Below are 24,618 nucleotides of genomic sequence, written 5' to 3' on the forward strand. Positions count from 1 at the left end.
CACAAAAACCACTTGTTCTGGAACAGTTTATATTTTCTTATCCATCTTCTCTTTTTCTCCACTGAATGTTACTTGACTACTGCATAGCTTAGGACAAAAAAAAAAATATACAAACTTCCATAAATCTGCATACTCAGAAACCTACTGTCTGATACTCTGCCTGCATGCAGCAAGGTGCCTATGGAGATGAAGACCAAAATGGTTTCTTCGTTTGGACCACTGAGGCATGCAGCATAGGAGGGATGCAGATTACAGCTTGCAAGCATCATCTTGCAGTCTCAGGGAGTTCACATCAAAACTCTTTTATAAAACTTTATCTTATTTAACCAAAAAGCTAGTAGATGTAAAAAGACAAAATTGAATTTGGGCTTTTGCTTCTCACATATATTTTAAATATAAGAGGACTGAAAAAAATAATGCCATTTATATCCAATAAAAAAATTATATTTTATATATACATATATAATAGATTAAATATTTAATGAGCTTACTGATTATATTCCTCATATTTTACCCATCCAGAAATAGAGCATCAAGTCTTAGCAAGTCACCCAGGCATCAGTGGAATGGTTCCTTCAATGGTTGACTTAAATGTCTTCTGCTCCTCATATCATAGGGTATAATTAGTCTTCTGGAAGTGTCAGTTTTGAAAATCTTTTATGGGAAAAGCTTTTCTTGAAGACATTTTAAACCTTACACAGTGTAGCTTAGCTGTGATTTAGCATATCCATGCACTGACTGCTTCACAGGATGGATGATTGAGGGTTTCAAGTGTGGTTACTAATCTCAAACTGGTGCCTGGAAATTAACTTTACAACATCTAGGCTACTAAAAAAAAATGGATCAATTGAATATTCAGAGAAAAGGAACACAGAAAAGAAAAAATATGTTGTGCCATATCAAAATAATTGTTTTCCTTTGACATTGACACTTGCAGGAAACCTGTGCACCTTTTAGCTCCTACTCATTGTAAGGCTTAAACAGCACTTTGGTCTTCATGATGACCCTTTCCACTAAGGAATTTCAGTCATAGTCATTATGAGTCCCTGGAAAAAATTTTCATAACTATAGTTGTTATCAATTTTAAAAGGCAGAATTATTTGCAAAAGATAACCTCATTAAACTGCACTAGTGTTGAAGAAAGAAACCACTGCACAGCCTCTGTGGAGGCAATAGAGATATGCATGATGCAGCCTCATCCCATCTGTAGCAGAAAGGCATCACCAGTGCTCTGCAGCTGCTGGGCCTTAGTACACACAGATGTAAAATCTGAGAATATTGCTGCCTTTTGTGTAGGTGACAGAAATGCATTAGCCTGCTTCAGGTTACTTAGCATCTCTATCTGTGACAGATTAATCATGCTTTTAGTTATAATTTATAAGTAGGTGACTGATAGGTACACACAGTGCATTTTAGAAAACCCTGCTGCTCTCCTACATAGACTTGAAGGGCTGTGAAGAAATTCTTTTCTGAGAGGCAAGCAAGAATACAAAGAATAGAGGAAGTGGGAGACAGTCTCCAGAGCAGCAGAAGCATATTTTTTGGTCCTTAACAACTTTTCTCATTTAGGCAGAATACTTTTGAGCTGACTGCTAACACTACATTGGACCAATGGGCTTTTAACTAACTTTTCAACTGTATCTTCTGATGACAACAACCACAGTTCTGCTGGGTTTCAGAGGCAGGCAGCAGCTGTGTGTCAGGAAATCAACAATGGTCCAGCACTTTGGGCATCCAAGCAGGACCTCACAGAGGAATTTCCCCACTCTATTGCAAATTCCTTGAGTGAAACCCAGCATGCAACTTACTCTCCCAAACTTTTATCCCCTGGAGATGTGTTTCCTTCCCATTGATTTCAATGAAGCTTTTGAGGAGCTGTGGATCTGAGCTTCAGCTAACCCATCTGTACAGTGGGAGATATTAGATGCCTACGCAGCAGGGATGCTGTCAGGCTAAATGTATTAATGACTGTGAAATGCTCAGTTACAACCATAATAGGAGTGATAGCAATAAGGCAATAGATCATTGGAACTGATTTTGCATGGAAACATATGGTACAGAGGAGGATAAACAAGTGTATACGGAGTCTGCTGACAGGTGTGAGCCAAATGTTAGGAGTTGCTTTCTAAACTGAGCAACAGCCAGCCTACCATCTGCTGTCCCTCACCTTCCCTGCCCAGGCCTGATTGCACAAAAGGAGGGAAGGAGAGATGAAGCAGAGGTGCAGTTGAGATCACTCAGGTGAAAGAAAAAAGCACTGGCTTATAAACATTTCCATTTTTTTAAGGTCATTCCCTCTCAGTAGTGCAGATGTATGAAGGAACCGAGGCAACAGCTTTCTTAGCAATGATTAATCAAGTTCCTTCCCTTCTTATTTGCTAGAAGATGCAGGGATCAAATCTCAGTGCTTGGTAAAAGCAGGTGACCACCCTGAAAATTATTAATTGTTAATTTAATGGCTTAAAAAATAAAAATAAAAAAATATGCAAAAAAAAATACATTCAGCAAAAACAAGAGCTTTTTTAGCTCTCTGAAGCATTTATCTTAATTGCAAATCTCTTTACTATTCAGATATGCTCTACAGTCAGCACAAGGGAATAACAAGGGAGGAGTCAACCCACTCAAGCTGTAAGGAGCAGCTGCACAGGCCATGAAAGCACGAGCCCACAGTCACACTTGAGATCACTGGGGTGTTTTCTGTGCTCAGAGAAGGAACTCCTTCCTCTCTGCTGGATCTTTTAGACATTTCAACTGTAAACGCATGTAGTATCTCCATCTGTTCGCCCTGCACTTCTATCCTTTGAATATTTCAGCTCTCTTCTCATTTATTTCATACCTCTATAACTCTGGATTTCCACACCACAACCCAACAATTTCACTAAGAAAAGCTAAACAGCAACAGGGAATAGAAGTTGTCATTAAAGATCTCCTTACATCTTTATGCCCAAGCAGCAGCTAATGCAATACGGCCTCAGTCCTCATCTTGTTCCTAAGTTCTGCAGCAAAGGACAGGGCTCATTACAATAAAGTGGATGACTTCCAAAGAACAAGCAATTTAGAAATAATTTTCTGAAGACACACAACAGATGTGTAAGATATCAATCTCTCACCTCTCTAAAGCCTTTGTTAGACTATTTGCATGTTAGCCTAGAACTAGATCCAGATTGCCAGTTCTAGTGGTGCCGTCATTAAAACACTTGTTTTCTCTAGCTATCATAAATAACTGCACAGCTCAGAATGCTGCTGCAGCCACCATCACATTAACCCAATGCCTTCCAAGTGTTCTTCTCTGTTCATACCCTTCTGCTGCTTCTTTGTTCTCTTCACATCAGATCTACTGGCTTCTATCATGAAGGCCATTCACTGCTCCATCCTAAATCATTGTTAAGGAGCTCATGTACCACTCCAAAATGTTCTTTATACCATTCTCTACTGTATACCTTTTTGTCATTCAGACAAGTCGACAAGTCCCTCCATACTCCTCCTTAGTGAGTGGATTATTGCAGTCCCAGTGCATGAATGCCTGATCCTTCTTTCAGTGTCTCTCTGCTGTGCCCTGTCCTGTGTGCCTGTTGTAAGTTCTGTCATTAAGGGACTACCTCATTCCCCTGGTCTGTTCAGAACCTGGCATATCCTTAGCCTCAACCTGTGGCTCTCAAATGTCAAAGAAACAGGAGGTAACAATTGCTTCATTTTCTGTCACATGAATTAGCAAAAACAAGACACAGCTGGACATCCCTGTTCTGATCAGCAGCACCCCAATCCCTCAGCCAACCTTACGGACACTTTCAGTCCCTGTGGATTCAATATATTCACCATGTGTCAGCCTGTCAGCCCCTTCTTCCACTTAAAAAAAAAAAAAAAAAGCTACACTATGGCAAAAGAGGAAAAAGTGATTTTGATGTTAAAAATGCTTTAACTTGAGAAAATTTGATTTTCATTCCCAGGAGATGTCAAAATAAAAGTTACTTATTTTTACTCTGTTTTTGAAACAGATAATTTTAGTTTTCTCTTGAATGTCATCTCAGGGTTTTTAAACCAAAAAATGGCACAATAAAAAACCAAGTTGTTCTCTTGTTTTGAAGTGTTGACAGGAAACAAGAACTTATTTTAGAAGTTAAAAACTATTTGGTTCAAGAATTTGGAACATTTGGAGAAAAGACATTTAAAAAGAATCATCAGAAATTCTTGTAAGACAACGCTATGTTTCCAGACTTGTTTAATACATGAAATAAGAATGATTCTTTATCCTGAAATGTCTCCAGTGGGAGACAATACAGATAAAGCATGAGGCTGAGGAATTATTTTCTCCCCTTAGTATACAAAACTTTAGAGGCACCATATACAAAAAACTTTTGTTTGAGGTGCAGCTGATATGGAAATGGTAGAAAAATAGTATATCAGCTAATAATAAAACAATCTAAAAATTGAAAAATCACATTATAAACACAAATTAGATAATTAAGTTTATTCCTTGGTATAGACACAGCAAGGCTGTTACTGCTTTTTGAGATTACATTTGCAAATGACACAGCCTAGAAGTCATATTTTTCTGGAGCTGAATGACTTATGGCTTGGAGCCACTTGAAATCTATTAGACAAAGGCAGGTCAAGAGGTTGCCATTAGCAATATCCTGGGAAGAGAGCTCTGATCAGCATGCACATCTACATCCCACCAGCAGTTCTGTGGCACAGCAGCAAGGTAGCCCAGCTCTCACCCTTCCCTGACATTTAAAAAATTCACCTTGTCACAGCAGCTCCTGCACACAGAAAGCAACTCTGTTCTATCACAAGGGACTTACAGGAAGCAAGCTGCTCTCCAGCAGAATATTTGAGGGTGGGCCAGGAATGACTTTGGGTCACAAGCTTTATTGGCACACATACTCCTACAACAAGTGTGAGATACAGAGCTGATAAGTACAGAAGGCAGGGGTAAACTCAAGCATGGAAGTTTTTAGAAAGGAAGTTTCTAAATTTTTACTTTTGTTTCCCCTTGGGGATGTCTACAAATGTGCAGGAGGACACATGCTCCCTCTGTTACCACAAGCCCTCTTTTGGCACCAAACAGAGCTGCTAACCTCTCCCTCCTAACCTCTCAGGCTTTGTAGCATGTTAACCAGAGCTACTCAGCTTGTTTGATGGAGCTGACTCACTCAAAGTGGGCTCAGTATGTGGGCAGAGTGAATTCACATCTCCTGTGAAATATCACGTAAATATATCCATGGAAAGCAGAGTGTAAGTGGGAAGGATGGGGTGTTGCTGAGAAACAGCTCCCCACTATCTCTGCTTTGATATCACTGTGTCTGGGGCTAAAGACAAATCATACACAAAGATACTAACCTGGACTCTAACATCTACTTCAGTGAGCCTGAGCAGTTTCAATTGCAAAGCACCCAAAGGGATGCAGGAGCAGCCCTGAAGGGTCACATCACCTGTCATCTAAGATGTACCATAGCGAGAGGCAAAAGTGAAGGAGTACAGGTTTAGAGCATCCTTCCTCCAGTGGACAGAGGGAGACTGAATATATATAGTACATTTGAGGGTGCACCTGCATTTAAAGTATCATTAAATAAGTCCTCTGGATATCCACAGATACACCATACAGAGGCAGACACAGAGAGAAATAATGACAAGGATCAGGCTCTGGAGATAAATATTCTTTTTATTGATTAAGCATACATATAACCTATAGTGCTGCTGCTTCACCTTGCTTTAGGGGAATGACCAGAGAAAGGTTAAAGAGACATCTTCTGCATTATATGTGAAATACAGCAGTTGGCAATCTCACCTGCCATGTCATTATTCAGGCTAGATGTTTGTAATGATCCATTCTGTTCATAAAAATCTATTATATAGCAGGTTCAGTTCAAAGAGTCCCATTTAAAGTGCAGGTTTCATATCAATCTTACTGCAAGATTTTAGTTCAACCAACACAATTACTGAATGGATCACCTCATACACCACATATTTTTCAAACAATTACGGGTTTTTAAAAGGAAAAGGTCACACTGCCCTAAAACTTCACAAGAGCTGCATGGTTAGTCTTCACCTATTCTCTTAAAGCTGGAGGAGGAGGAAGCTCCCTGTGGCACAGCAATCAAAATGAGCTCTGATGCAGACAGCTAGCATTTCCTTCCTGCAGCACTTCTGCAATAACAGCTGATGTAATTGTTCAAAATGTAAAAAATCACAAGAAAACATGGTACTTTTCTCACCCACATGTAACTACCTCCTATTCATCAAAAGAAATTATCACTTCACTTCCATAGATGTGATTTATGCATTATATGCCCTTGTGAACCTCAATAATGACAATATTTAAGTCTCAAAAGAACTAAATTACAAGTACAAAAGCAGGTTCTATAGTGTCAGTCCAACTACCTCCACAGCCAACCATTTTAATCTGCTTGTTATCTTTGTCTTCAGGGAAAAGTAGTTATTAAATTTTGGAGTAGCTGCATTTTTACTATCTCCGACTTCAAGTGATATTTTTGTGTTAGCAACAAACCATGGCAAAAATGAATCTGAGAAATTTAGCACAGGATATACATTCCATCAAATGGCAACTTCTGTTTTCAGTGCAGCACATGGTTGGTTGCATTTCTAGTTCCTTATTTACAAAGCACACAGGACACTCCATTATGTCTCATCTCTAACCTGGGGTTTGCAGTGCTTGTTGGACAGGACTGGAGACCTAAATCTGAATGGAAAACAAATATCTAGCCAAACATTGCTCTGGTTTGTCAGCAAGGGGTGAAACAACACACATGAAGACAGCTATTTATGGAACAAGAATTTCTCTCTTGTACCTCAAAAGTCATTTACAACATTGGTGTTAAATAAAGGCTGACTTGCCGAAGAAAAGCAACAGAGTTTAGATCAGGTATCTGACGGAATCTCAATGCAGCTAATCCTCATTTAAACTCATTTCTTTCCAGTAGAGGTACAGAACAAGCTCCCACAAGAATTAGATTATTTTGCCAATAACCAGGTTAGCCTAAGTCACTACCTAGTCCTACGCTAGAGAATATGGACATTCCTCTGCACAGATTCCTACATATTTTTTCCAACACTCAGCTTTTGTCTTTAATGTAAAGCTTGGCTTATCCATTTTCTTCCTCTTTAGTAGAAATAAAGGTCTTTACATGGTAATACAACAGCAACTGATCAAAGGTGGGCTTATCACTTGTTTCATCCTACCCAGTTTTCTGAGAAGACAAAAACTAGTAATATTTCAGCAAGGTTTCTTTACTGGGAAAGTAGGTTACAGGACTGCTCAGCTTGTTAAGCTTTGTGTCAGGGCACCCCAGACTTATATGCAGTGGAATTGAAGCCTCAGATGCCTTCATGACTTTCTTGGGAAGGGTTAAGCAGTTTGCAATGTAATCAAATGGCAGCAAATGGGGAATAGAAGTGCAGGCCTTCAGCATCCCTCTCTGAAAGAGGAACAGATAGCAGTCATCTCAAGATCATTCTATCTGAATGCTCTGCAGGAGTCTGGTGCTTGAGTAACTTCTTTTCATGAGAGAGGCTTGAGGAGTTGGTGACACTTTTTATTCTAGGAGAGAAACACTTGGAGGACCATATGATGATTGGAGCAATGAGGGGAAGCTATATTGCCCTCTGCAGCAAAGGGCATGCAGAGGGCAATTTGCATACAAATAAGCAAGCAAAGCAGCAATGAGAAATCTAATTGCATCTTCAAATAGCTGTGGAAGCTCAAGTTGTTTGACATAAAGAGGAAAAGTTTCAGATGGAAAGTATGAAGACCCTTCTCTTCATTTAGTCCTACAGATATGTTGAGGTTGTTTGATAGATTAGCAGAAAAAGTTCTAAACCACATTGGTAGGGAAAATATTAAAAAATATCTCATAAAGGACATGGAACTGTGTCAGGCAAGATTTAGGTTCAAAAAGGAGAAGCTCAGGAAACAGTTCCCTAGTTTAGGGAAAGATTCTTCACCCAGAGGGTGGCTGGGCACTGAACAGACTCCCCAGGGCAATGGTCACAACACCAGCCTGACAGAGTTCAAGAAGCATTTGGGCAGCACTCTCAGGCACATGGTTTGACTCTTTGGGATGTCCTGTGCAGGGCCATGACTTGGATTCAGTGATCCTTGTGGGTCCCTTCCAACTCAGGATATATGATTCCATGAATGCAGCAACTGCAGTAACCTTGAGGTTTTTAAGAAAGAGGGACATAGGCAAAGTGGCATTGGTTTTCTCTTAGGTGGAATTGGTTGCATGGGACTACACCCATTCCCAATTCCCTCCCTCTTGCTTCCTTTATCTGACACTTCCCAAACATCCAGTTTGTGCCGTGAGAGCAAAGGAGATGAAATGCTTGTAGTGAGATCCATGAAGCAGAGCTGCGCCAAGTCCTCAGGTGTCACATGGCTGCCCAGCTCTGGTGGTACTTTGTAGTGGGTGGGAAGGTGTCAGCATGTTAGAATGGTACTTTAGGAGACAGCCTGCAAACAATATCAATCTTGCTGAATAAGGAAGGGGCTTTGTTATCTGCATGTTGTGCCTCATGTTTCAGGTGGTCTATTCCACTCAAGTCCACAAAAAAATCCCCACTTTTGGTTCAGAAGATGAGAAAAAGTGAAAAAATTAAGGCCAGACCTTTCCTGAAAATGAATATCCATATTTCAGATGCATATAATTGATCTACATTGAGAATACATATCCTGAGAAAAAAAAAATCAGAAACACAGCATTATGTGGGAAGACAGCTCTGCCAGGATAAAAACATCCTTTTTTTCTGTTTTGTGCAAGTCTATCTTTTAAGTGTTAACAAATCTAAAACCCCAAGCTCGTATGGCTACCACAGGTTCATGTTCTTGGGTGCAGCCAGTACTGAGGTTGAGCATGTATTCCCAACCTCACACACACACACACACACACACACACACACACACACTAGGTGAAATATATGTGCATGCATATATGCAAACATGCTTGACCAGATATGCAGAGCAATGCCAAAAATGCAGCACTCACACAAAATTCCAATGGCACCAACAGCTTCATCCTCTTTACCTGTTTGGCTGACCATAATAAAAGCCTGTTATGGGAAAATATACATACATATAAAGATATATACATGAACAGCCTACGTTCCCCAGTAACTAGCCTCAGGCACCCAGTGTAGTCACCAACCCAACCCTGACTTGCAGCTGCCTCACCCACAAGCAAGCACATGCAGGGGTGCATGCATGCACAGCTGTCTCTGGTGGCTGGCCCAGGGCCTGGCATAGGAGTAATTTCACAGAGGTACTGCAAAGGTTGGGGAAGAGGCAAAGTTGTCCAAAGGTCCTTGATGCATGCTGCAGCTTGGAATTGACGATGGAAGCCCCTGGATGTTCTCTGGCAGCTGGGACTAGACAGAATAAGCACCGTGACCCAGGGCAATCCTCAGCAGTGATTCACCAGTGGGGGACAGAGCCTCAAAGGTTTTGGATGGGTTTTCACAACAATTGAGGGCAGCATCTTAATTTTTAATCAGGAACTTGCATTATGACGGTGTAATTTGTTTACAACCTTCCTGAGAGTCCCTGTAGTGTCTTTAGCCAACTTAAAACAAAAGGAACAAAAAAGAATACTGCAATATAACTGCATACATTGGCAAACAGCACAAAAGCCTTGACTTTACAGCCTCAGCATCAACACCTCTTCCAGGATTGAAGCACCGATCTTTCTCCCAAATGCTTGGGATGGGAATTACCTGAGGTGACTTTGCAATATGAGCTGACTAGTGCCAACTTTTAAAGTGATGACTACTGTGTAATCACAGTCCTTGGGCTGGCATTTCAGCTTTCTTTGATTTATTTCCTTTTTCTTTTCTTTCCAAATGCAAATATGTGTTGCTTGCCAGATTTCTTCTACAGCATGTCACATCTCATGATACTGAAATAAATTGTATAAATGAGCTCTAAGCAACAGTGTTTTGTATTCCTTCTGGCATAGTCTGACCTCATCTCACAACTGGAGATGAGGAATCAAAGTCTCTGTGTCAAACCTGGAACAGCAAAGGACATGGCTTTGGATTTGAACGTGACAAATTTATGACTGCATTACAAAGCAGACATCAAGCAGCTAAGTGGTTAATACTGAGTGCAGGCTTGGCTGAGGCACAGGTTTATCAGGCTATTGAGAAATAAAGAGCACAATTTTAATGTTGCTTTAAGTCAGTTTGACCTAGCACATAGGTTAGGAAGAAGAAAAGTCCTGCTAGGCAATTAGTGCTACCTAGAGATGCTCACCTCAGATTCTCCCTTGTGCTGGTACTGGCCATCACACAAAAGACTAATGAATCAGATACATGGCTTTATCTCACCTAAACTATCCCAGAACAGATGAAAATAAAGGGCAGGTTTGGTTTTAAACCAAATCAATTTTTTCCTCCTGCTTATGGCATGGTTGTGCAAATGCTTACAAGGAAAGTGAGGACAAGGAGGTAGAAGAAAATCTTTACTGTGTCCACGAGTGTCCAGAGTGACCATGAGCCTTCACTATAAGGTGACTGTAGTCCTCCACTGGGCATACCCTCTTGTTCCTTGTTGTATCACAGAAATTCATACAGAGAAACTGAACCCTCTTCTTTCCCCATCACCTTTCTCTCATCTGTTCTTCATCACAAGGTAAAACACACTGGATTAAGTTTTTTGTTAAATCTTCCCGAAGGGACAGTTTACACTATGAGCCAGTGCCTCTGAGGTGGCTCAATCTCAGAAATGGATATTTAAGGTCTGGTTTCTCCTCTTACACTCAGTCAAGAGTACCTCTGCTTATGTCTATGGTAGCACTCTTGGGAAATGGCCCTTAAAAGGATGCTTTGCAAAATGATAAAGTGAAATGCCAACTCTTATTTTTTACTCTGATTTTTCTAGATTTTAAGATTTCCTTCCTGTGAACAACATTTTTTTTTAGAGTGCACAATACTATCTGGAACAGTAGGAAGGAACCCAGCCTACATACAGCAATGCTTTTATACTCTGCCTGGTATTTCCCACTGGCAGCATAAACCCAGTTATTTCTTGGCTCATCCTTTCATTAGTTATAATCCCATTGCATATATTATTCATAAAATAATATGAATTCATATTTTAAGTAAGAATATATATATTGGTGGTCTTTTTTTAATCATCTTCAAATCAATCCTATTTCCCCACCACTCATTAAACCCAAGTTGGGTTTTTTTGTTTGGGTTTTTAAATTAATTTTCCATTATGGCTCATTTAATTTCACTTTGTATAACCTGGTATGTATGGAGCAGAACAAAAAAAAAACCCACTTGAGTATATTTATACACAATTAAATAGAAGTGATAAATCCATGTCTTTAATAGATGGCTTTAATTTTCACCATATCACACTAAAATATTTTGCAGAAGTTAAGTATATTTTCCCTGAATGAAAAATTTAAACTGACAAAGCATCTACATACCAGGTGGGCATCTTTAACACATTTTACCACATACCAATACCTTGGAACCTATTAGAACTGGTACACACTAGCTTGATTAAGCTTATCAGCAGTTACAGTGACCTGTATACAGATATATAGAAAAAAAAATTAAATAAAATCGAGACTCCATGCTTTGCAGTGGTATAACCTAATTCTTAGGGGCGCCAGAGTTTGGTACAAACTGGCCCCACAGCTGAGGTCCCATTCCCCTACAGTGTCTCTGGTATGAATTTAGGTAAGTTTTTTTACTCTCTGCCTGTTTTGTATAGAGTAAAATGAGTCCTGCAAGAGACTCTAAGAATTTTTCAATATGCAGTAAAAATATTCTTTGCCTTTATGATTTTTTGGGAATCCTATGACCTGATTATCTTCCTTAGCTATTTCTGCATCAAACATGGTTTCTGACTGAATCAGAGTTTCAGTGACAGTGAACTTATCATGCCCCATGATCAATTTTTCAAAGGTTTAAATACAAACCTGAGCCTTATTTTAATCTACAGTTGCATAAATCCAACCCATTCTACAATATTGAAATTCTGTTTCCTACCACAAAAATAATCTTTGCATAGGGTGTTGATTATCATAATCTAGTAATTACTTTGATGTTACACCCACTACAAAATAATTTCTACTTTGGAAATTAATTTCAGAGAGACTGAGCCTCTCTGGGCACTAAATGTGAGACAGGGAATCTTCCAAATTTCAAATTATTCTCCAATCTCTTTCAGTTCTTGGACCTTTTATTTAGGACTTTCAGTTTGGGCACTTGGATTTCTTCAAGAGAAGGAAGAAGTCTTCCAAATGCAAACAATATTTTCTCTAATCTAGACAGAATTATTTTATGCTGTCGAGATTTTTATTATTATTTATAATTATTATTTAATTATTATTAGAAAGATTATATTTTTTACCTTACCAATGCCTTTAAATAAAAACTACCCTTTCCAAGTCAGCTTTGCTTGCTGGGGAGGAAATACAAAGGGTATTAGGGCTATCAGGAGACTAACCTCTATTTAATTTACTTATTTGCCATGTTTTAAATTTCTATTTCTTAAGCTTTGATTGCCTGTGACCCTCCTAGGTAGACCTATCATCCTCAAGGATTTATGGTTTATTACTGCTAATCTGTTCTCTCCTTTTCCACTCTCTGAATAAAATTCCTGACAACTTTTGGTTAGCTCTTCCCTTCTTTTCTTTATCCCACCTTGTCTTCCCACCACACTCACATCCCATCTGCTCCCACAGCACTGCCAACATCTCCCGAGTGATGCCAGTCTAGCTGGAATTGCAATGCTAAAAAAGCCTCTGGAAAATATCACTTCCAGCTATACAAATAGCTACTGAACTGCTTGCTCTCTTTGTCTAGATGCTGAGGAAGAAAAAGTAGCCAACCAGACATCTGCTGGAGCCAGAGAGCTTCTCAACTAAACTTATGTCCAGTACTCTTTTTTTTTTTTTTTTTTTTTTCCACAGAATTAGTATGGTGACTGGATAGAGCAGAGCCTGATCTGAACTTTGGTATCCTTTTTGTTACCTTTAGTTAAATTATGTCAAGAAAGGGAAGCAATATGGAATAAAATGGCCATGAAGATGCCCTTACCTCATGGTCCTATTTTGTTAGGCTCTCAGGTCCAGGGAAGGATGCAGAGGTTTATATGAAAAGAAGATAAGAGCAGTAGTTTGCCAAAATAATTTGAGGGACTTAAGGTCTGCTGCTTTGCCACAAACCTGGATTTTCTACCAGGAGCTTTGTCACTCCATGAAGGGACCAGCTAATTACCCCAGCATTTTGTCTCTCTGCATGTAGCATTATCTCTGCAGACCTAGGCTCTTCCAAGACTGCAGCTCCCGAGAAAAGAACAGGAAACAACCACACATTTTCAAGATGCTAAAGGGAAATAACTTACATGACTGCGTAGGGGAAGAAAAGAAAAACTTCTGTCAACTGTAAGCAGATCAACATCTGATGATGGGAACACTGATTTCTTTGTGTCAAGGAAACCACATGCCTGTTATTGGATTAACAACTGTCTCTGTAGATCAAGGCACATGGAAGAATTGCACTGATCTATCATAGCTGTTCAGATGTGTTCTCTTTGCCTTCAGGAAAGGTTAGCCCTGCATGACAGAGAAAACATTTGATCCTAATTGCCTTAAATATAGTCAGGGCTGGAGAAAGCACCTTATTTGAAGAAAAAGGTATTCAACAATGTTTGACTCAGTGGTCACTCTGAAACAAAAGACAGCATGATTGATTTCTCCAAATACACTTTTTTTTTGGCCCGAATCTTTTCAATTAAGTCCCCAAGGACAGGAGCACTGTGCCAGTGTCATCACCTGGCTGACAGAAAAAGCCATATGCTATTTCAGGATTTCAGTTTTCCATAAAAATGTATTCAGGGAATTAATGGACTTGGCTGGGGAGTCATAAAATGTAACTCTCTGATATGAAAAGGCTTATGGTGCCCAAGGAGAATAATTTGTAGTTTACCAATAGAAATACAGATGAAGTTGTGCCCTGTCCATGGGTTTTCCTCTCCAACTAGATGCCATTGGGAGTTTTCTTTTTCCATTAAGCTGGGAAACTGTTCCTGAAAAGCAAGAGTAAGGTTCTTCTTCCATGACTTACAAAATATGGGTCAGGAAGGGAAATGGCAGTGCCACCAGAAGTGCCCCCTTAAAAGAAGGAATACAAACAGATGAAGTACATGTAAAAAATATTACTGATATACTACATCTGTCAATTTTCTCACACAAAATTTCAAAAATCCATGAACACTCTCTTGAAAATACAAATCACCATGTGTTATCTGGCCAGGAGAAAATAGTGTTTTGAGTCCATCTTACTAAACAAGCTGAGAGCAAGCCTTTAAATTGAAATAATAAATACAACTTCACCCAATCATTTTAATAGCAAGCAGAATATGATCCTAATCTTTCAAAGTGTCAAATAAAACCCAAAAGCAAAAAAACAAAGACTATTAAAAGATAAATGCACATGCCTAGCTGTTCTGAGTGAAGTAAAAAAAAAAAGTGACTCTTAAAGCTTTAAAGAATGTTTTTGAGATTTCTATGAAGGTACACAGATATGTTCAATGAAAGAGATTTCAGCCAAGATTATAAAATCTTGTGCCAGCTAATGGAGAGAACTGTTCCCAAACAACTCAATGAATTGTGCAACACATCGAGTGCATCAGCAAAACTCATCACATCAGGATTTAGAGGTATATGAACCTAAAGATCAGCTGCAAGGGCAGGCAATTCAATGCTCCTGCTACTGCTTAGCAAAGCTCGATACCTCATGTGGGAACCACGCTACAATTGAAGGAATCCAAAATTACATATGTTTATTTCCATGGAAATGGTTTGCATTTGCATTCTGCTTGAAGGATTACTGGCCTAAGGATTCTTATTAAAACCTCTTACACAACAGCAACACAACTCATGCAGCAAGGATGCTGCATTTCAGGGCATTTCTTGCAAAGCTATTACAGGCAAATGATGAGTTTTAGCTCTGAACCTTGTGCTCATCAATTCTCCAAATTTTCAGATTGTGATTGCTCAGCATTTTCTAAAAATCAGGTCCCAGGAAGTACTTCAGATTAAGCATTACAAAGTTAGGGTACACATCATCACCAGGCATTAAAAACCTGATCCAAGTCCTACCTCTGCCTTCTTAAAATATTAGCATGTTCCCACAACCAGAGTATCTCTGCACCTCTAATAACCTTGTGCTGCTGAGAAGAGCTATCTCAGCTCCCATCTACAACTGCTAGGAAAATAAGGCTCTGATAATCAGGGTGCTTTATCCAAGGCATGAGTAAAAGCCAGGCAGGGAAAAGATTAAAGTACAACATTTCCCCACATCTCACCCCTCCTCAAGCTAAATTACTCTTTATATTCTATGTCTTTTTTAGTGATTACTGAATTTCTTCATGCTGTTCTCCAAAGATTACAGAGTTTCTGTTCAAACTTTCTTGAGATAATGCCAGCTGAAGTCTTCATATTGTTTAAACTTATCCATCTGAAAACTTCAACTAAACATTATTATTTGGATAAGAGTTTTTTCCAGACAAGATTGATGAAATTAACTGGAGAGAGACAAATGAAGATTTTAATCAAAATTAATACCTGCATTGTAAAGGGTAGACAAGGTGTATGATCACAGTCATGTTTTCATTTATTAGAGTTTTTGATCCTAAAAAGAGAACTAAGATTTTGGCCCTACCTCTATTTTGATGAGTATGACAGGGCTTTAATTTGGTGGGCTACACAGAGTGTTTCTCAATATTTCTGCCCAAAAAAAAGAGGTAGAAATCTGCTGGCAGAATTCCTTGATAACCTGCAGAGATCCTCATACCCCTGAGCACTTGCATTTAGGGACTGTATTTCTGAGATAATTTGAGTCCCTGAACAGTCCATGGGGGGGAACAGGGGAGGGAAGTTCATGTCCTCCGGTCAATGGCTAGAGCTGGGGAGGAGCAAGTGTTTAGCTAAGATCTCCATTAAAGCACAAGATGCACGTCTCTTTAGACCATTTTTATCCCTTATAACTGATAAATGAATCCCAGATCCCTTCCTGAGCCTGATGTTGATAATTACCTCCCACCACTATATTTGGATTTAGTACGGAGTTCTTTTTCTTCATGCAGAAAATACCTGCATCTGCTTGCCCTGCAGCATTTTCCCACATTCCCTATTCCAACCTGGCACACTCAGGTGAATAAAGAAAAAGGGATCAGAGAAAGGATTTGAGGATTAAAAGTGAAGAGTTGACCAGAAAAAGCTCAAAGGGAGGAGAACTGAGAATGTTTTCAAAGGTTCTTAATTTTGCTTTCCAAACACGTTGAATAGTTACGTTGAAAATGCCATTATATACTTCCCCTCCTGCAGCCTTTTAACTTTCTGTATCCAAGTTAAAGAGCAGACACATGGCCCTGTGGTGACAGACAACTAATGGAAGAAATTTTGGAAGAGTCATATGGAATGGAGCAGCTGAGGCTGGAGGTGTGGGGAACAGCTTCTATGGGGTTTACATGGCAAGGTTTTGGCAATTAGGAGGCTACAGGGTTGGCTTCTGTCAGAAAGTGTCAGAAACTGTTTCAGATGGCTGTAAGATAGACCTGACACTGAACAAAGCTTGACACTGGCAGTGCCTCTGGGATAACATATTTAAGAAGAAGCAAAATAAAACTGCACAGCAGCTGAGAGGAAGGTGTTAAACAACAGTGCCAACACTAAGGTCAGTGAAGAAGCTCTGGTTGGAGAAAGACACTTTACTGACAACTAACGTGCTTTGTCAGCTTATCACTTCTTCCTCAGATGTTTCCACTCCTTTGGTGATGTCCAAATAATTATTATGTAACTCATAGTACATTGAAAACCCTTGTTAAGAAATTAGAGGAAAAGGAACAGGAGAGAAGCAGCTCAAAACAAGACCATTCAACTAGCTACATTCATATAACTAGCTACAAATGTTTCTGAGAGTGAGGTCTTTAATCCATTTCTCTCTATTCCTCATAACCCCATGAATTAATGAGCACAGAAAGAGAATGATTTACATTTATGGAATTTGAAAGCACATTCAGACTCTTTGCAGCAGCGCAGGCATTTTCTTTTTGCAGGCTTGCACAGGAACTCAGCACTGAAGTGGATAACCCCAAATTTGGAAATTTGGAAAGCATTACACACAAACACAAGATATTGCATGCAACTCTGTCTCCAGCATTTAGAAAAAAAACCATCACTTTATTTTAATCTTCAAGAAGAAAATTTCTGCTAATCCCCATCATTAATTAACATGCTTTCTCTTCCACAGCATTTTTGAACGATGGCTAAGAAGACACAGGCCCATGCTAGAAGTATACCCAGCAGCTCATGCACCAATTGGGCACAATCGAGAAAATTACATGGTCCCCTTCATTCCTCTTTATAGAAATGGAGAATTTTTCAAGTCCTCAAGAGAGCTGGGGTATGACTATGAATATCTGCAAGAACCAGGTAACATCATAATTTTGGGTAAAAGTGGAAATGTAAAATTTGTTGCCTATAAACTGTGAGAAGAAAAAAACCATATGAGAAGATAAAAAAATCCTTCTAATTCCAGATTTTTTCCTGAACATAATCCCTAATTGCACCTGCTTGTTTTCACATTTCTGGTTTCATATATGTGATGGGTGGGCAACTGGATCATGGGTCAGGCACAAACGGTTACAGGAAATGGGGTGACATCAGACTGAGGACCTGTCATTAGTGGGTTCTGCAGGCCTCCATCCTCAGTCTTGTGCTCTTCAACATCTTCATAAATGACTTGGACACAGGACTGGAAGGGATACTAAGAAAGCCTGGTGACTATACAAAACTGGGAGGAGCTCTTGGCTCCCCTAAAGAGAGACCTCAGCAAATTAGAGGACTGGGAAATCACTTATCATATAATGCTCAAAAAAGGGGAAGTGCAAGATTCAGCACCTGAGATAGGGCAAACCTGGATGTATGGACAGACTGGGGAATGAGATGCAGAAAATACTTAGTCCAGGTGCTGGAATATAAGCTCATAAAACAGCCACGTCACGACCAGAAATAGATAAACATATTTTTCAGACATTAGTTTCCTAAACTCCTCTTATTGCTAGAATTGTACAATTCAGACAAAGTGGCAAATATAATGACTTTTAGGAATTCTGAATCCTGAAACTGTACTGCAAGAGGAAGGAAATGGTAAAATACCTACCATCCAATAATTAATTTCTGTTGCCTCTTGGACTCTTGCCTTTTCCCAGGAGAGTACATAGTCCTCAGAAAAAGGAAATCTTATTAAATTCTGCCCATGTTTTTAACAGAGGTAAGGAAAGTAGTTCCTTAATTATTCTAAAAGATTAACACAATGAATGAAATTTAACCTTGTTCAGAAAGTCCAGATAATCCTCAGTTGTCATTCAACCCCTTGTTAATCTCACTGAGAAGAAGCAAGTTTAAGCTATTTCTTATCTGAAGGGAAGAACTGGTTACAAATGCAAAATGTTTGGACTCGCAAATTACAGACACAGATTTTCTCACTCCTGTGTGTACATACAGACTTTTCCTTAGGAGAAGAGAAAGTCTGTGATTGACAAACAGGAAGTACTGGACAAGTAGGAAACATTTATGAAAGAAAAAAAGGTCAGTAAAAAAGATCTGGGTCGTCAAGAAAAGGAAGCATTTCTGCAGATCTTCCAGACAAGGAAGAAGAAGTAAGGCAGAGGAAGACAGAATGAGGAATGAGCACATAAGATGTGGCCCAATCCTATTCTCAAAACCTGTCTTGTTTCCTCTTAAAGAAAGTGGTCTGAGGGCAATTTTGGTGGTTCTGGGTTGACAGGTGGACTAGATGGCCTTGGAGGTCTCTTCCAAAGTGGATGATTCTGTGACTCCGAGAAGAGCTGCAGTTCTGAGTTACAATACCAACAATTTAGAAGAGATGAAGTAGGATTACACAGAGCATGGGGAGGCTGGTTACAAGAAATAAAACTTGGAAAGAATGCAATGAAAAAATGGCTTTTTAATGCTAAATTTTATTGTTGTGTCCCTGAGGAAAACTGGTAAAGCAAAGCAAATCAGTGTATAAGAGTACAGAGTTTTAATTGCAGCTTCATTTATTTTCATCTATATGACAGTGCTGAAGCAGAAGTGGTGTCAGTGTGTATGGAAATCCATCCCTCAGGACTCCAAGGCACATGTCACAGTGTAGCTACTGGGGAGCTGCTCTGGGCAGAAGCTGGAGCAAACACCAGCTTTCCCTGACACGAGAACCATGAGCTGTAAAATGACCACAACCTGCAGAGTTGCCTGAAAACAGACATGAGTTAGCATCAATAACAGAGATTTGAAAGACTAACGACACCACCTAAAAATACCTGTCAAGAGAAATTACTCTGCTAAGGGATGTTTCAAGAGCTATATTTCAGCACCTGAACTAAGATTTTTTAAATTTTTTTTTCCTTTTTCAGACATGAAAACAGATAAATTTACAGATGCAGTCTTGACTTTTGCCCAGTAAATCTCCCTCTCCCGCTGGGAAGAGTTTTATAGAATCACAGAATCATTTAGATTGGAAAAGAACTTCTTGATCATGAAGTCCAAGCATAAAACTAGCACTGTCAATCCCACTAAACTATACCCTAGCACCACATCCAAATAATTTTTGAACACTTCCAGGGATGGTGATTCTACTACTTCCCTCAGCAGCCTGTTCCAGTGCTTGACAATATTTCCATTAAGAAAGATTTTCCAAGCTGTAATAATGAGGAGACTGATGAAATCTGTAGGAGCTGGGAACTTTTCACCACTACAAAGACAAGTAACCATGCCTTAAAGCTGACTGAGGGACTCCATAACTTGAATCTCCCTAGCTCATCTTTCTAGTTTTGATTGTGGAAGTCTCAGGTATTTCTTGTGAACACCCAGAGGTACACAACCAGTGAATAACAAATCCACAAGAAATGGAAGAAACCAATTATCCCACTCCCACTTCACGCTTAATTTAAAGACTTCTCTATCAGCCCTGCTAATTCCTGGGCCATGATTATTTTCTGCCTCTGACTCAGGTGTACCCCATCCAACATGAGCAGGCCTAGTGCTGTGTAAGCCACCCTGTGGACAGAAACCACAAAATTCCACCTATGGCATCAACCTCTTGGCCATGTATTGGGCTGTTGAGTTTTCCTATTCCTTTCAGTATTTTCCCCTAGTACTGAAGGAATCAAGGAGAATACTATCTGAACTCCTTTAACTGCCCTGAAGCCCCTTAAGATTGCCCTGGGGCCTTCTCCTTCAGTCTCACCACTATCTACCTGGAATACTAATAGAGGGTAGTCAGGGGGCCACAATCAGGCAGTTTCTGGCTACATCCCTTCCCCAGGCCCTGGGAGGCAGCGACTTTTCAGAGCACAGTGCATGTAACAGCATATTCTTGGAAGTACCATGACCCAAGAGGATATATGGATTGTTTTTCTGAGCACCAGTGAAAATGCAAGATAACAGGAAGACATTTAGAGGATTTGTGGGGGTACAACATTCTAAACATGGTTGAGTACGTCTATCAGTCCAGATGCATAAAGAGCATTCAGAAATAAACCACCACAGGAGTTTCTAGAGAAGGTGCCCATAGAGGTGCTTTTTCTTTCCCCTACTAGCTAGTAATTACTGATAATAATGGTCTTAGAACTAATAATTGGGAGATGTGGATTCCAAATCCTCCTTGGCCCAAGCAAACAACTATTTCTATTTTTCACATTCAAGCCAGCATGTTGTTGGATGCATTTTTAACAGGTTTCTTTCCAGCCTCTGCTGTGAAGTGAGAGCCCTGTATGGCAGGGTTTTCATAACTCATTAAGCCATAGCAAGAAAAACAGACACAGACACACACACACACACACACACACACGTTCATATCACAATGCAAGAAGGCAGCTGATCATCTGACAGTGAGAAGCTGTCCTGGATTCACCAGAGAAAAAGGATTTGTTGTGCAGAATGACCACAGAATAGTTGTCTACTGGCTCTCCCCACAAGGGAATTGTCAAAGCAAGTAGCTCACCACAACATCTGGTTCAGGAAATCCCTGACCTGCAAACTTTTGTAGGCTGGGTTAAGTATTTTGTGAAGCCATTGTAATAGATAACCTTTTCTTAAGCTGTCTCTAGTGTTCTGCTTCAGTTATTGTTGCCAAAGGATGCTGAACTAGCAGGACCTTTGCTCATACAGTATCAAATTTCTTGGGTTTTGTCAAAACTTCCAAAGAAGTTTTGAAGATTACTGGGGACAGAGAGCTCTACCAGTGTTGGACATGAAGATTGAGAAACAGACTATCAGGGCTGAAGAGATTTGTTTAAAACTATTTGTGGCTCTCAGGCAATTTCTACTACTCTTGCCTCTTTTTACTCAGCCTTCCACTATTATCTATTATAGAACTTCCATAAACTGACAGCACATTGCATCAAATAAAATGATCTTTCTTTATCTCTTTGATTTTCAAGCCCTTCAGTCTTTCCAAGACTTTTTGACACCCTATCTTCAGCAAGCTCGTCAGATCTGGGCTTGGTTGGTCGTCGCAGCTGTGTTTGGAGGCATTGTTACTGCTGTGCTCACAGGGCTCATCAGGGCCTGCCAGAAGAAAAAAGGAGGAACTTCTTCAGAGATACAACCCTTGCTCATAGAAAGTGAAGATTACAACAATATAAGTTACCAATCCAATTTCTAGAGGTCTCCAGTAATTCAGTCAAGTTACTAAGGTGCTAATCAAGCATGCAATGTTTGATTGATGTTTACAAATACCTTGTTGAGGTGTGCTGCAGAAGCAGGATGGGCAGTCTCAAGTCTCTTTTAAAAATCTCCAATTTTGTAACATCTTATCAGATCCACTCCTAAAAAAATCTCCCAGATCCAACATTAGCTATGACGCCACCCAAAGAACACTGTGTATTTCCTATGCTTCATTAAATAATGCTCCTATGAAACCAGACTGGCTTGTGTGGTGGATTTAATGTATAATTCTATTTTATTTGCTTTTTAACAGCCATAAATAGGATCCAATTCTGCTGTCCAATCCATGTGTTTGGCACATGGATATAGTGACAGGTGCCTGACTGCATAATTGGTGCTACATTCACTCTGTGTTTCAATGTAAGAGCAAAAAGAGCCCTTTCATTCAGTTAGCAAAATATAGTGACTGAGCAGACCGACTGTCCCATAGACAATTTTTCTGCTGGTACAGAAGTTTTCCCTCCAGCTCGTATAACGTCTCATAATGTTGTCCTTCATTGAGTGCCAGAAAAAAGGAAGCTCAGAAACAACTTCTCACTTGCTTTAAATGCTCATTAGTTGTCTTCTATCCTGCCTTGCATTTATCTGGGAAGCTGGGTGACTTTGAGGCAAGGAAACCTGGTCTCACTGTGTCTACCTCTGTTCCACTTGACTTAAAGATTGCTCACATTATGGCTGACTATTGGTTGTTCAGTATGCACAGATTCCACAATGTGACCCACATGTAACAAAAAGTGTGGTGGGCTGACCGTAGCTGGACAGCAGGTGTCCACCAAAGCTACTCTCCTACTGCCCTCCTCATTCTGCTTGGCACAGATAATATACAGAAGAGTTCACGTGACAAGATAAGAACAAGGAGACATCATTCACCAAATACTGTAATGAACAAAACAGACTTGACTTGGGGAAATTAGCTGAATTTTAATTTCCTGCCAACTAAAAGTCAGAATAGGATAATGAGAAATAATTATAATAATTTAAAAAATACACCTTCCCCAACCCCTCCCTTCTTCCGCAGGCTCAAATCCAGATTTCTCTACATTCTCCATGCCAGCAGCCCAGGGGGATGGGGAATGGGGGCTGTTATATCTAAGATGTAAAGACCCATTCAGGTCTTAGAGGGAGGGAGAATGAAAATCCTGTAAGTTCCCAGGGGCTTCCCAGAAAGAGTCTCCTGTTGGAGTCTGGATCTTGTATGCTTCTAGGGTCCCCAGTCCTGGAGTTAGAACATGACTGGAATATGTTGGAATTGTGTACCTTAAAAGTCCCAGATATCCACCTTTGAGACAGTCTGAATGGCTGTGGCAGTCTGGGATGACTGGCAGAGTTGTGACCCCTGGTTGGGTGCTTGCCCTGACAGAAATGCCACTCTTGTGTTTCTTTAGATGCTCACTGAATAAAGTGTCACTATGCAAAATATTTCAGTGTCAGTAAAGCAATGTCATCCTTTGAAAAGTTGTTCTGATAGAAAAATCCTAACTGTATTAAGCAAGTTTATTTCAGTCTTTTCAGTATTCCATGGTGATAGCATTTTCTTTTCCCACTGATCAAAGTTAATTTTTACCAGATGTCACCTGCTTGCAAAAGATGTGACCAACAAGTCATTTCTGATTCAACTCTTCAGCAGTTCATGTCTTCTCCACAGATCATGAGTTGTTCCCTGTGCCTCTGTCCTTTGGCCATGGCAAATCACCATGTGTGAAAGGATCAGTGAGAAGCTTTGGCTCGTCAGGTTTTCTAAATCCTACTTTTTGGCAGCTCTTGACCCTCCCTTCTTCCTCAAAACCACGGAATGCATAATTTATACTTGTGACCAAAGTCATGACCTATTAGTGAAAGTCTGTTTATGCTTTGCCCAGATCATTTACCAATTCACAGGTAGGCTTTTTCCTTTCCCTTTTCTTCAGTGAAGGATCTAACAGCCTGTCTTCTTCCCATGGTAGTTTCATCACAGAAAATTCAAACTAGCTCTAACTGCTGAAAGAGAATTTTTATCCCTTTGATATTTGTAGGCTTGCCCCCGAGCAATTTTCCCACTCACCATATGACCCAGAGACCACATCTTCTTTGAGAGGGAACAAAGAACACAGGCCTGTTTCCAACAGTCAACATGGTCTGTGGCCAGGAATAGATAGCACAGTGGGTATTAATTTTAGTAACTAGGACAGAATTTACACAACCAACACCTGCTGGTTCTCTCCATTGTTGTGGTATTTCTGCTCAGACCTGATGCCAGCTGGGAGTCATATCCCTTCAGAGATGCATGTGACTCTGAGCACACGGAACCCCAGCTCTTCTCTTGTCTGGGCAAAGCTGCTTAGGTTCCTTTGGCATGGGAAGCAAACATGCCAAGTGTGGACTGACAGCACCAACCTTAAAGCAACTGTTGTGGGACAGGAGAAATTGTCCTGTAGGCATGCCTTTCCTTTGGCTTTTGGGGACCCTCCATCTTAGCTTGGACCAGGCATCTATGTTTTGGATGGGTCAGAAAGAAGGAGAGGCCTCATTTATCACCATGGCACTAAATGTTTTCTTGGCCAGGAGACTTTATGCTTTTTTGTCTGCAAGCTACAAATGCAATGGTACATTATTTTTCTTCTCAGGGTCATGCTTAGGGTTGTGTTTACTTCTGTGCTCAGACATATGTTGAATTAAATGTTTAAGGACCGCTTTCTTCATAAATGCTTCCCTGAGATGGAAGCTGGAGCTGCACTTTTTTTTTAGAATTGGGAATGAGGTAATGCCACGAGGCTGTGCTTGCAATGTGATCTCACCAAACCAGAATGATCAGAGTTTAAACAAAACCATGCCTTTACCTTTTCCTCTGTCTGGCCAAGCAGACAAGTTTCTT

At 40.0% G+C, this 24,618-nt stretch overlaps 1 protein-coding gene across 1 annotated transcript in view; it reads left to right on the forward strand.

The window, feature by feature from the left end:
* The window catches only part of TYR (tyrosinase), a 42,087-nt gene extending 20,121 nt beyond the window's left edge, over positions 1 to 21,966 (forward strand). Inside the window, exons 4-5 of the mRNA XM_021544959.3 lie at positions 17,287 to 17,468; positions 21,482 to 21,966. Coding sequence (XP_021400634.1) covers positions 17,287 to 17,468; positions 21,482 to 21,705 — 406 coding nt within the window. The 3' untranslated portion in view covers positions 21,706 to 21,966. The remainder of the gene's footprint in view (positions 1 to 17,286; positions 17,469 to 21,481) is intronic.
* Positions 21,967 to 24,618: the final 2,652 nt, after the last annotated feature.

The sequence above is a fragment of the Lonchura striata genome, chromosome 1 (assembly GCF_050655825.1).
Source record: "Lonchura striata isolate lonStrDom1 chromosome 1, ASM5065582v1, whole genome shotgun sequence".
NCBI classification, from domain to species: Eukaryota; Metazoa; Chordata; class Aves; order Passeriformes; family Estrildidae; genus Lonchura; species Lonchura striata.